General features: G+C 40.0%; 1 protein-coding gene across 3 annotated transcripts in view; it reads left to right on the forward strand.

Annotated features, from left to right (window-relative positions):
• The window catches only part of LOC124000001 (VPS9 domain-containing protein 1-like), a 32,250-nt gene extending 20,690 nt beyond the window's left edge, over window positions 1-11,560 (forward strand). The window contains exons 14-16 of one of the 3 annotated variants that reach the window (XM_046306070.1): window positions 3,237-3,341; window positions 5,396-5,512; window positions 6,709-8,629. In XM_046306070.1, the coding sequence (XP_046162026.1) occupies window positions 3,237-3,341; window positions 5,396-5,507 (217 nt within the window). In that variant the 3' untranslated portion in view covers window positions 5,508-5,512; window positions 6,709-8,629. Of the gene's footprint in view, window positions 1-3,236; window positions 3,342-5,395; window positions 5,513-5,969; window positions 8,630-8,801 lie in introns of those variants that run through there. The other 2 variants (XM_046306087.1, XM_046306078.1) reach the window with 2 other exon arrangements.
• Window positions 11,561-12,108: the final 548 nt, after the last annotated feature.

Raw genomic sequence — 12,108 nt, forward strand, 5'->3', positions numbered from 1 at the left:
AATACCTGAATTCCCGCATCCCAGAACTGTTTTTGTCCGTGCCAGTAAAATGTTTTACATGCTATAATTCAGTAAATATCTAATGGATTTTAACAAATGTAAAAGTTTTAAATATTTTCATCCATTGTCCAAATTGAGTTTTATTAGAATACTTTTTCAAACCTTTTAATCATTTTGATGACCATTGCTAGTTAAAGGCCTAGTGCTGCCTAGTACTGCATCATATTGTATAAAAGCTGATGAAACTACTACTGTAAAAGTGTAAAAACAGTTGATCAGTGTTGCACTAAATCACCAAAAGTGGACACTCCTTCAAATGAGTGGACTCTGCTATTTCAGCCACACCCGTTGCTGACGTGTATAAAATCGAGCACACAGAGACGAACATTTGCTTTACTGAGTGCTCAGTGACTTTCAAAGTGTCAACTGTTTTCACCTGTCAAATGTGAACTTCTAGGAGCAACAACGGTTTAGCCGCAAATTGTTACACAAGCTCACAGAATGGGACCGACGAGTGCTGAAGCATGAAGTGCATAGGAATTGTCTGTCCTCAGTTGCAACATTCACTACAGAGTTCCAAACTGCCTCTGGAAGCAACGTCAGTACAGGAACTGTTCGTCAGGAGATTAATGAAATGGGTTTCCATGGCCGAGCAACCGCACACAAGCCTAAGATCACCATGCGCAATGCCAAGTGTTTGCTGGAGTGGTGTAAAGTTCGCCACCATTGGATTCTGGAGCAGTGGAAGAGTGTTTACTGGATTGCTGAATCACGCTTCACCATCTGGCAATCCAATGGACGAATCTTGGTTTGGCGGATGCCAGGAGAACGCTACCTGCCCGGATGCATAGTGCCAACTGTAAAGTTTGGAGGAGGAGTAATGGTCTGTGGCTTTTTTTCGCAGTTTGGGATAGGGCCCTTAGTTCCAGTGAAGGGTAATCAAAATGCTACAGCATACAATAACATTCTGTAGCTGAGTCTGTGCTTCCAACTTCAAATCAAATCAATCAATTGGAACACCGACTGTGAGCCAGGCCTAATCGCTCAACATCCGCTCAACATCCGCTCAACATCCGTGTCCAACCTCACTAATGCTCTTGAGGCTGAATGGAAGCAAGTCCCTGCAGCAGTTCCAACATCTAGTGGAAAGCCTTTCCAGAAGAGTGGAGGCTGTTATAGCAGTGAAGGGGGGACCAACTCCATTTTACTGCCCATGATTTTGCAATGAGATGTTTGACGGGCAGGTGTCCACATACTTTTGATCGTGTAGTGTATTTCCTGATAGTTGCTGGTTGAAATCTACACAGGACCTTTTAACACCAGGTTTGCATCGGCGGGAGATTTGGCTTTCCATGGTGACCTTATCTTGTGGTAAGTTGGCTAACAGAGTTCCAAACCTCTCAGACAATAATGGTTAGTTTTCAGTTTTCTCCTTGCCACTCAGACCACTCCCAAACAGTCCTAGGAACATTCTTGTTTGGGAAATTTTTTGCTAACAGCAATTTAATCGTTTTTAAAATATGGAAATCTATTACAGTAAGGTAAAGTTACCCAGAAATTATTTTGATATTGATGATAATAAAGGTTGTATTGGGCCTTTAACATGATTTGAATTAACATTCTACATTACCATGGAAATTCTTCCATCACAAGACCAGGTAGTCATTGTGAGTTTACCAGCCAAATTGCCAGGGTTAGGGGTTCGAAGCCCCTTCTATTCATTTTATTTCTATGGCAGCACATGCAGTCAGGAGAGGGGGAAATGTGAGTTACAATAAATATAATAATTTTTTAAAATGTTTGTTGCTTTTTGAATGGTTATTAGGGAGACTGGTCATTTGGCTGACCAATTATGGACACGGCCCTAAACGCATGCTCTATTTGTCTCCTTGTATTGGAGTGTGCAGAGCAGTCAGACTTTGGATGTGGTTTGCTGGATACCACTTCTTAGCTCTGGCGGATGTAGCTTATTTTTGGGAGCACCATTATATAGTGGCTGCTGGTTATGCAATGGAATACTTGCTGTTTGGGCTTTTAGGCTGGGTTTCTGTACAGCACTTTGAGATATCAGCTGATGTACGAAGGGCTATATAAATACATTTGATTTGAATAGGAGTTCAAAAACTTCCCTTTTCGGTCTTACACTAGATACGATTTGCATTTAGGTCTAGTCAATATATTTTAGTGTGTGATTTGTTTTTGGACATGGCAATGGCGTACAGCCATTTCTATTATTGCTTCATCAGTGTGTTTCACTTTAAGAGTTTACCCATAATATTTAAAGAAAGGCTTCTTCTATTCCGAGGAGTCTGTTTGATAACTGCAGAAGAAATGTTAATGCATTAAATGTGATCATTATTCTCACAAATTGTGTTCTTGTGTTCACAAGAAAGTATGAATGAATATGTATGTGTGTTTGACTTTGCACATTAACCCACTATCTGTTTTCCCTGTCACCAAGCTATGCAAATCTGCTTTTAGTTTTAATGCACTGTATTGCTCTAACAAAATTCAAAATACATTTCATGTTCTGGTGCTGTTTAGGCAATTTAAAGTGTTGTTTTGGGTGCTTATTTGTGGAGGAATGCAACTGGGTTTTCTGGGTGATTAGTGATGTTTTATTTGTTTCCCATGACTGTATTTGTATTTTAGTGGCAAAATGTAACTTTTGGGGCAACCTGACCAACTAGAAATGTGAGTCATAGATCTATTATACTTTAAAGTAAGTCTAAGAAGCGGTATATCGATTCTATGTACAAGATTTCTATGCTTCCCGTTAAGTTTTGTTTTTGTATCTTTTACTTTCAGTTTTGTATGGCAGCTGAAACAACTATTTTTGGTTATGGAAAATGTATTTCACAGCGTTAAGATTGTACAGTGACTCTACTTCACTTTGTCTTTTTTAAATATCTCCTTTTCCCCTTCGACTTGTTCAATCAGAACTTTCAGATCAACAACCCTGTAATGGCTTTTCAATTATGTCAACATCGTCTATGACTGGTTGCATTATGATGCTCCAAGTTTGACCCTGAATTTAATATCCCTGGAATTTATAGACTAATTTCAAGTTTATAGTAATGTTTGTATTGACAGGTAATGAGGGTGTGATTTTTGTGTTGTGATTGAGTGTAAACACTTTATTATAGCACAACTATTTAAAAAATATTTGATTTGGTGTTTAACTAATTTCTTGCCTTTCTGTTAAACTAACCCCCCCTTCTCTGTTTCTTTGTCAGTGGGGCAGATGACTTGTTGCCCATCCTCTCCTATGTGGCTCTGCACTGTGAGCTGCCTCAGTTGGTGTCAGAGTGTGCTGCCCTGGAGGAGTTCATTCATGAAGGGTAGGTCTCCAACTCACACAGACTTAAATCCCAGCTCACCTCACAGAAAACACGTCCCCTAATTCCATTCCACCTGCGACATGCTACTTTCCCCTTCTGGAGACAGTCTCCCCCTCTGGCTCCGTCTCAGAGTTTCCATGCGCGTCAGCTCAGACCACACCCGAGAGTCTATTTATCTCAATACAAACAGCCTTTAACAGGCTGGTTAGATTGGCAGTAATGAAGATGTGGGGATATTCTCGTTTGGTTTTCCTTCTCTACAAAAAGACAAATTAAAAGCTTACTTGATGTTCATGCAGCTCAGTGGTTTGGAAGCAGAAGAGTAAAGGCAAGGTGGGGCTCACTGGGGACCAAGGCCCTACAGAGGTGGGCCCTACATGTAGGAATTCTTGCTGTGATTTGCAAAATGACTAGTCAAAAAAGTAAATAAGAAGGGGTGATGTTAATTTACATGCTTATTATTGATCAAAAAGCATCAAGCCCCTCCCTACCCCCATCATAGAAGCATAGTGATAGACATCTTTCCATCGCTCTTTCTCTCTGTCACACACACACACAAGCACACAAGCACACACACACACAACAAGCCCTGGCTTGAGTTGCTCTCATGTCTTAGTCTCATTAGCTTAAGGTCACCCAGAGTTGACGAGGCTCCGGCCTTGCACCGCTCCCTTAAGGAAAACCTCCACCCTGCTTACTGTCTTGCCTTGTCACCCTCCACGTCTGTTCTTCCCTCCCCCTTTTATATCCAAATGGGCCAGGATTTTTTTTTTTATAAAATGAAAATTAAACTCTTGCTTCACTGGACCATTTCCTATTGTTTAGTCACGGTATGGTTGGATATGAGAAGGGAAGTTGATGCTTGAAACAATCTTTATGATAATGAAAATGTAGTGGTTTTTTGTGTGTTTTGGACTAAATAAAATGAATAAAATATGAGGTTGGTATTCATCACTTAATCTGCTGTGATGATTACCAAGATGTGGTTAGGCAGATTTGTATTTTTATTAATTTCTGTAAATTGTACAACAGTGGTCACCAACTGATCTTCAAGGAATTCCTACTTGATCAACAAACATTTGTGATTCAAAGCCCTGCTCGCCGGGTAGACAGGGTTCACATTCTGAAGGGACATACTGCCTACATGGTGGACCAGGACAGCTGTGACTAAATCAAGTGTGCCTACTGTGCTGGCCCATTGGAAAGCTGAAATCACTGTTCCTGTATTGCCAGTGTACCACGACCTACAGCAAAATGTTATACTAGCCTACATGAGATTTCATGATGTTTAAAACCATGGCCAGAAACTCAAAAAATACAGCAAAGAGCATAGCTCAGGAAGTAGGGGTTTTGAGGTTTGTTTTTGGGGGGACTAAAGTAGTGTGCTGGTTCTCTGGTCATTGGAACAATATTAATTTGTGCATGAGGCAGAAATAATGCGAAGCGACTAGAGTTTCATCATTAGGTGGAAGACTGTCCCCTCTCTCTGGTCAGGGATGTATTTATTTCACCAATACTGTTCCAAAAGTTGCATTTGTCCAATAGTAAATCTTGTTTTAGTTGAAAACTAAACTTTTTGCAACTTTTTGGCGGAATGAATACTCCAAAGTCTCACTGGAGAAAAGGAGAGCGCAGGGACAGTGAGAGGCGGACCCTCTGCTGCTTTCTCCCTGGTCTGCTGACACTGACCATCAGATGCAGGTACCACCAGTCCAGTAAAATAAAAAAGCAAATTATTTCAATTTATGCTCTGCCTCGCAAGTAATACAACCACTGATCCTATTTTGTTATCAAAGCTAGTGTTTCTTTTTATTATTAAAAAAAATATATATATGGTCAAAGAACTATATTGGCAGGCCAAGCATGGTATGTTTTAGGCTTAGGTTAATGTTGCATAACTTTACAAATGTAAGCCTATTTAAAAAAATATATATATATTCTGAGCAGTAGATCTCTGCCTGCTTTTTGACTGCGACAGTGATCTTGGCTCGGAAAAGGTTGGTGACCACTTTGTACAACAATGGTGCAGAGTTCTAACTGTTCTTCTGTCTAAGGTATCTGATTGGAGAGGAGGGCTACTGCTTGACCTCCATGCAAAGTGCTCTGCAATATGTGGAGTCATTGCACACAGGAGGGTTTCAGCTACACAACACTAAATTCACCTGATACAGGTAATGTACATCCAACATGATTAAACATTTCACTGCGTGCAAATGAGGTCTTTCTCAAATGCATCCCGTTTAGAGGCAACTCTTCAATCTTAATTAGTTTAATTTAAATAATTTGTCTTACCTGTAACAATGATAAAATGAAGTGAAATGTTAAGTGCATAATGCTATGATACCATTGTGAAAGTGCCCAAACTAGAAGTTATTGAACTGATTGGGGTTGGAGGGTTCGCAGTTGGATGAATCAAATAATGTGGGCCCTTGAGCAAAGTTTCCAGAGCGAGAGAATTTACACAGGGATTAACTATATGTGACATCATCAAACAGTCCCACCTAAACTCCCTGTGACATAATTAATCCATGCTAACTAAACATTTGATTTAAAAGTGTGCTCTGTCTGAGAGCTGTCAAGTTATGCAAGACTGTTCAGTTATGAGGCCTCTTCTGTTCCACATTTCAGCTGGAATAACAGATTCGGTTTAAACGTCAGTCCGACCACCTCCCGATTCATGCATCCAAAATTGGAACAGTCCATCGTTGCCGTGGATTGTCATGATTTGTGGTTTCTCTGTTTCCTTTGTCATTGAGTGGCAAATCAATGTTTTACTGAATTGAATCTTATTTTATTGGAATTTGGGTATTTGCATTCTTAGTTCATCTCCTATTGATCTGAAATGATTCTGTATAACCACACACATGGGTTCGGTACTACACTTCAACATAACATGGTGGTGCAGAACCTAGGAGCAAGTGAATAGCCTCTTTTCTACACCAAAAAACATTGAAGTTCTTTGATTGGAAGAGCGTCCTTTAAATGCTGTAGCGGGACAATTGTAGCTCTCACTAGTCTATAGCAGGTGTACTGAAATAATATATAAATAATATTATTTTACACAAACTTCCTAGGTGGCAGAGGTCTGGATGGATATTGTAAACTGTTCACTCCTCTTGTTGGCAGAGAGAGAAATGTGTAGTTTTAGAGCTAATTTCCTGCAATTCTACACATCTGTTTGTTCATATGATACCAGGAGTTGAATCCCCCCCCCCCACCCAAAAAATATATATTTTTAAGTCTGGACGCACGGTCTGTATTGAACCCGTTCTGGGTCCGGATCCGGCCTGCAGACTACCTTTTAGTATGGCTGGTGTATAGGGTGTTGTGAACCAATGAATTGAGCGCTTGTTGTTTGCTATTTCAGGCTGCTGCTTTGAAATGGAAACCAGTATTCCCTGTGTTGCAGTGCTCTGAAGTGGCAGTGCCTGTTAGCTGCAGACTGGACTACGGTTCAACTTAATTCAGTGTTCTGAGCAAGAAATTACTTTGGCTGTCAAATTAATTTTCTTAAGTTATGCAACAATGGTTCTAATGGGCTGGACCTAGTTTCCAAGTTCTGTTTCTGTTCACCCAGGTGATTTGACAAAGCCTGACTGTTACCTGGACTAGCTGCAATGTGGAATTTATTTGCTTATGACTGCCATTGAGGGGCATTTAGGTCAAGTGCTTGAAGCTTTGTCATCCGTCAACCTGAAGTCTGCAAAATATTTTAATGCTATTGTCCAATATTGCTCAGTTTTATTGCTTTCGTTTAGGAACTGACCCTGTCATTTTATTAAATGAATGTCTGAAAGATGACTATGTACTACCATAGAGCAACATGTCTCTCGTTTGAAACTCAAAAAAAGCATGAATTGATAAATTATTGTGGAGCTGCTTACAGAATATTAATAGAATAATTTATTTTAGATGTCAGGATTCCAGTTCAATTTTAATGCTTGCATTCAGGTTATGTTTTAAGGTAATGCACACATGTTGCTAAATAACTAGGTTGGTGTGAGTGATTTGAAACTATGCTAAGTATTGCATTTCGTGAGAATGTGTGTTCATGCAAGAATTTGTAGGGACAATGCCTCTGAAAAATTGCATGCAAAATTGAGATATGGGCCCCCCCAAAAAACATTTTGGGACCATGATTAGAACTAATTTAGTGTCAAATTAGTTTTGAATTTATCTAAATATATTTAAGTGTTTTGTGCATTTGGGTGGATGGAGTTCTAGGGGGGATTCTCACAGGGTTATGGTTAATCGCTCTTCTGGCAATATTTTTTAAATTAAATTCTGACTTCACTTCTGAAAGTCTCATCAGTTAAACTAATTCACTGTAATAGCGTGGACGCCAGCATGCACTTGCAGATAAGATATCAATTGTTTTGCTACTGTGGTTGAACATTTTAACAACAATGTTTTATACTTACAGAATATATCATGAATTGGTGTCAGTACAGTATTAGGTTGAGGTTTAAAGTGGGATAGGGATGGATTTAAGGGAGAGTTTTAGTGTTTGGTCAACTCTCAGCATGTCCTCTAGTCACTCAAAGCACTGCCTCATCTTCAATGGTTGCGTTCCAGGCTGACTGCATTGCACAACGCCAAGATGGGTTTTTAATATATTCGCCAACCACATCGTATGTTATTGCAATCTGATGCCAAACTGCACATTTTGACGAAGCACGCAACCATTTGTTGATGTAATGCAACGCCTTTGACATAGTCGGCCTGTCTCTCACAGCTATATGAAAACGCAGAGCACGGACAACTCTTAATACCTGGTTTATTGACTAAATGTATCATTTTATTCATACTGTTTTATGCTGTTTGTTTTCTATTTAATAATTTTTATTTGGTCTGTTAAAGAAATTAATGGGTCCAAATGATGTAAAAATGTTTTTGACATCCTAAAATAATTGTACCACCTGTCAGCATTGTCTTTTGAAACCATCTGTGAAAATTGTAACACCAAAAATGTGCTAATATGTACTGTGTATATTTATGTGAGAAGTATATAAATAATAATATAATGGACATAATGGGATGTAAGGAATGCTGTTGTATTTCACGCAGTATGTGAACCACTACATTGACTCAACTAATTATGACCTGTATGTTGTTTTTTGCTCTTGAAGCCTTATGAATATGTATGTTGGTTAGACTCAGATTCAATAGGCTATTTTATTGGAGAACCCCCCCATAGACATTCATCTGTGTGGAGGGTCTTAGTGTGTGTGTATATATATGTGTTGTCCTGGAGGTTTATAACAATAAAGAAGTTGAGGAAAAGTGTCCCTCTGAGAATTTGTTAATTATCATTCAAACGCTCTTCTGCTGAAGATATGCCCACTCCAAAAATGTGAAAACATTCAGCCAACTCCTTATATAGCCCTGCTGCATGCCCCTCCCCGCTGCACTCATTTGACTGACACTAGAATCTAATGCATTGTTTTGCTGTTTCTTTAGGATGAAGATTTGTTTAGAACAGACATAGAGCGGTTGGGGCAGTGTTGACCTGATGGGTCTGTGTGCTGGAGGCCTGGCAGGGAGGAGGGGAGATAAGACACTGACGGTCATATGGCTGGATTGTTCAGAGTGCTTCCGGACCAGAGGAGAAAACATGCCAATGCGAATCAGGAGGAGTCCAGACAACCGCAGAGGACTAACTTTAATGCATAACTCGCGCTCATTGTGTGTCCCCTTGAATCCCTTCAAGTCCACTTACCTTGTCACACACATGCAAGCTGAAATCTCAGTCAGAGCTCGGATCCTATCAGGACCCATTATGCCGTAACAGACTACTCAGTCCCAGCCTCCTTGGCATAATACACTGCTCCATTCCCAGACAGATCCTCGCAACTCTTCCACCTCCCCTCATAACAGCCTATTACACGTACACACTCCGTGTGGTGCTGACATCCATTATACACAGTCTATAAAGCAAGAACACCCGAGTGGGCTCCCAAATGGCACAATCAAGGGTCTGGAATCATACCGGACCCTGGTTTGATTCCAGACTGTATCACAACTGGCTGAGATTGGGAGTCCCGTAGGGCAGGCCACAATTGGCCCAGTGTCGTCTGGGTTTGGCTGGGGTAGGTCGTCATTGTAAAAAAAAAAACATTTGTTCTGTAACTGACTTGCCTAGTTAAATTTAATTTAAAAATAAAAAAAACCTCTTTCCATGACATGGACTGATCAGGTAAATCTACAGTACACAGTTTTGTTGTAACCCTTGACAAACACACCTCATTCAACTCATTGAGGGCTTGATGATTAGTTGAATCAGGTGTGCTTCTCCAGGGTTAGGATTCAAATGTGTAATGTTAGTGTTACTGGAGGACCAGGGTAGGGAAACACTGGTGTAAGGTACAGGAGGAGCTAGAGGTGAAGCAGAGGAATGTCTGTACCTCGGGTGGCCAGACCTGGGTTCAAATACTATTTCAATTTCTTTTCAATAGATTTCTAAACAAGTATTCAAAACCTTTATTTGAAGAAGAAAAAAACAAGTAGTTGAATATTGGAATGTATTTATAAATACACTGTGCGTGCTGGTTGCGTTTTTGAGCGGATTACTTTTTTGCCTTTCAAAGTTTGTTGCATTATGGGGATAAAAATTGTTTGACTTGCGCCTACATGTTGACTGCAAACGTCAACTGATCAAAGGTCGTGAAATTGTGACTGCAGGTTTATGCAGTTAATCTATGAGCAGCTATCGCCTGCATGGTTGACTATTGTCAGCTAATCATTTGGGTGTTTTTGTTTGACCCACAACAAATGTGACCAACGACATGAAAGAAACAGGAACCAACTCTTGTATACAGTGGATATGTACAAATGAATGTGATATTGGAGTCCCCCTCTCTCACCAATTGATTGTACAATGTACAAACATATTTTCAGGTTGTGAGTGCTTGATATGGAGGTTGGAGACATGTTTATTTTGACGACGTTTATAAAATATGTTCTTTATAATGTCAACACTGCCATGTTGCACTGAACTTTGCTGTTGGAAAACCACATCAGTGTCTGACTTTCGGTTGTCACTGATGCACCTCCCCCTACTACTTAACTCCTCAACCTTTGTCAACAGTCGGTTGCTTTAGCCTTACCACTCAAACAAGCCCACTGACTCAAATACACTCCCATGCATTAAACTCAGGTATTTACTTTCATATACAATTTGGTTGACTACTTGGTTTTTACAAATAACCATTCAAAAACTCAAATAAAAGTACTTGTTTTTTGCTATGTATTTGAAAATACTCAGATAAAATATATTTAATAAACAAGTATTAATATACACATGCACTGTATTTGAACCCAGGTCTACTGGTGGCCTGTTATATCAGCCTATAACCCTGTGTGGGGTACAGTGTCCTGGCTCTAGTGTGATCTAAAGCAGAGGATGCAGCAATAGGAAGCCCTAGGTTGAGATAGTTGGGCTAAACTTGACAACAGCTGTTAGGTGGGTTCATCCTCACCAAAGGACCATGCCAGGTGGCCTGGAAAGTATGAATGACAGCTACCCAGTGCATTTGACACCCCATTGCCTGCTGACATCTACTGTTCATGTCAACATTGGGAACTAATCATCTGATAAGATGTGTGTGTGAGGCCATGCTCTGACGATGCTGGCGTGAGATCAAACTGTCCTCTCCATCTCTCCCTGACCTCAGAGCTGGCCACAAAGTTGATTCAAGTCTGTGGAGTGTGTAAGCCTCCAGAAAGGTCTCCAAAAACACCAAATAACAATATTTTAATAGATACAGCATTAAACAGACAAATCCCTCTGCTCTCTCATCACACCACTCTTGAGTTGTTTCCCTGTCTGTCATATGTGGACCCGACCACACACACACCCACCCACATTATTGTAACTAAGGTTCATTGTAACAAAGAAACACTAATACTTGCAGGTGCTTAAGTGATAAGAGCACGTGTTCAAAATGTTATTTTCAGAGTTTCCTAGAATGTATCAAGTGAATCTGTTGCCTGCCAGTCTGTCTCTCAGCCTGACTATATGTTGTGGTTTCTTTTGGCCTGTGAATGTGAGATGTTTTTTTTTTTAATTGACAACTTAAGCTTTGGTAAGCACTTGCTACACTCACACGGAAAGGGGAGCATGATACTGCCAAGGTCTCATATGTTTTTCCGTCTGTTTTAATCCCTTAACTGATTCACATGTTTTAAAGGGGGATCGGTCAATCCAATGTTTTATGAAACCAGAAAATAAATTTGATGCCCACTTCTTAACTGTTCTAACTTGCTTGATACCATGACTTCAGTCTGTCCTCAGTGATCTGTTGTGTCTTCAGGTATAAGTCCAGCCCAGGCAATAATATCCTAAACTTAACTAGTGCAATTCATCATTTGCATTTTATTTGTTTACAGTACATATTGAATTACTTTAATGATATATAAAGACAGCTGTATTTGTCTGCTCTGGTTCCTTTTATTTAATGCAGAACTATACCATTGTCTACAACAGCTTCAGTGCCTCTTAGTGAAATGTCAAATGAGGTCAGGTGCCATACAACCTGCATAGTGCTCTTTGAGGCGGGAGGCCCTGTGACCCACTGAACGCTTAAAATACTCATGTTACAACGCTCTAATTTTGTAATACATTAAAATAAATCCCTTCTCACCCTACTTCCTCTTTTAGAAGCTGATTCATGATATCTGCCTTAAGAACTTGTAAGTCCACCACCGTCCCTCCTATCCCTACGAAAGACAGTTCTCTTTTCCTATTAGAATAAGAAATGGCATCATA

The sequence above is a fragment of the Oncorhynchus gorbuscha genome, linkage group LG02, assembly GCF_021184085.1.
Source record: "Oncorhynchus gorbuscha isolate QuinsamMale2020 ecotype Even-year linkage group LG02, OgorEven_v1.0, whole genome shotgun sequence".
Classification (NCBI taxonomy): Eukaryota; Metazoa; Chordata; class Actinopteri; order Salmoniformes; family Salmonidae; genus Oncorhynchus; species Oncorhynchus gorbuscha.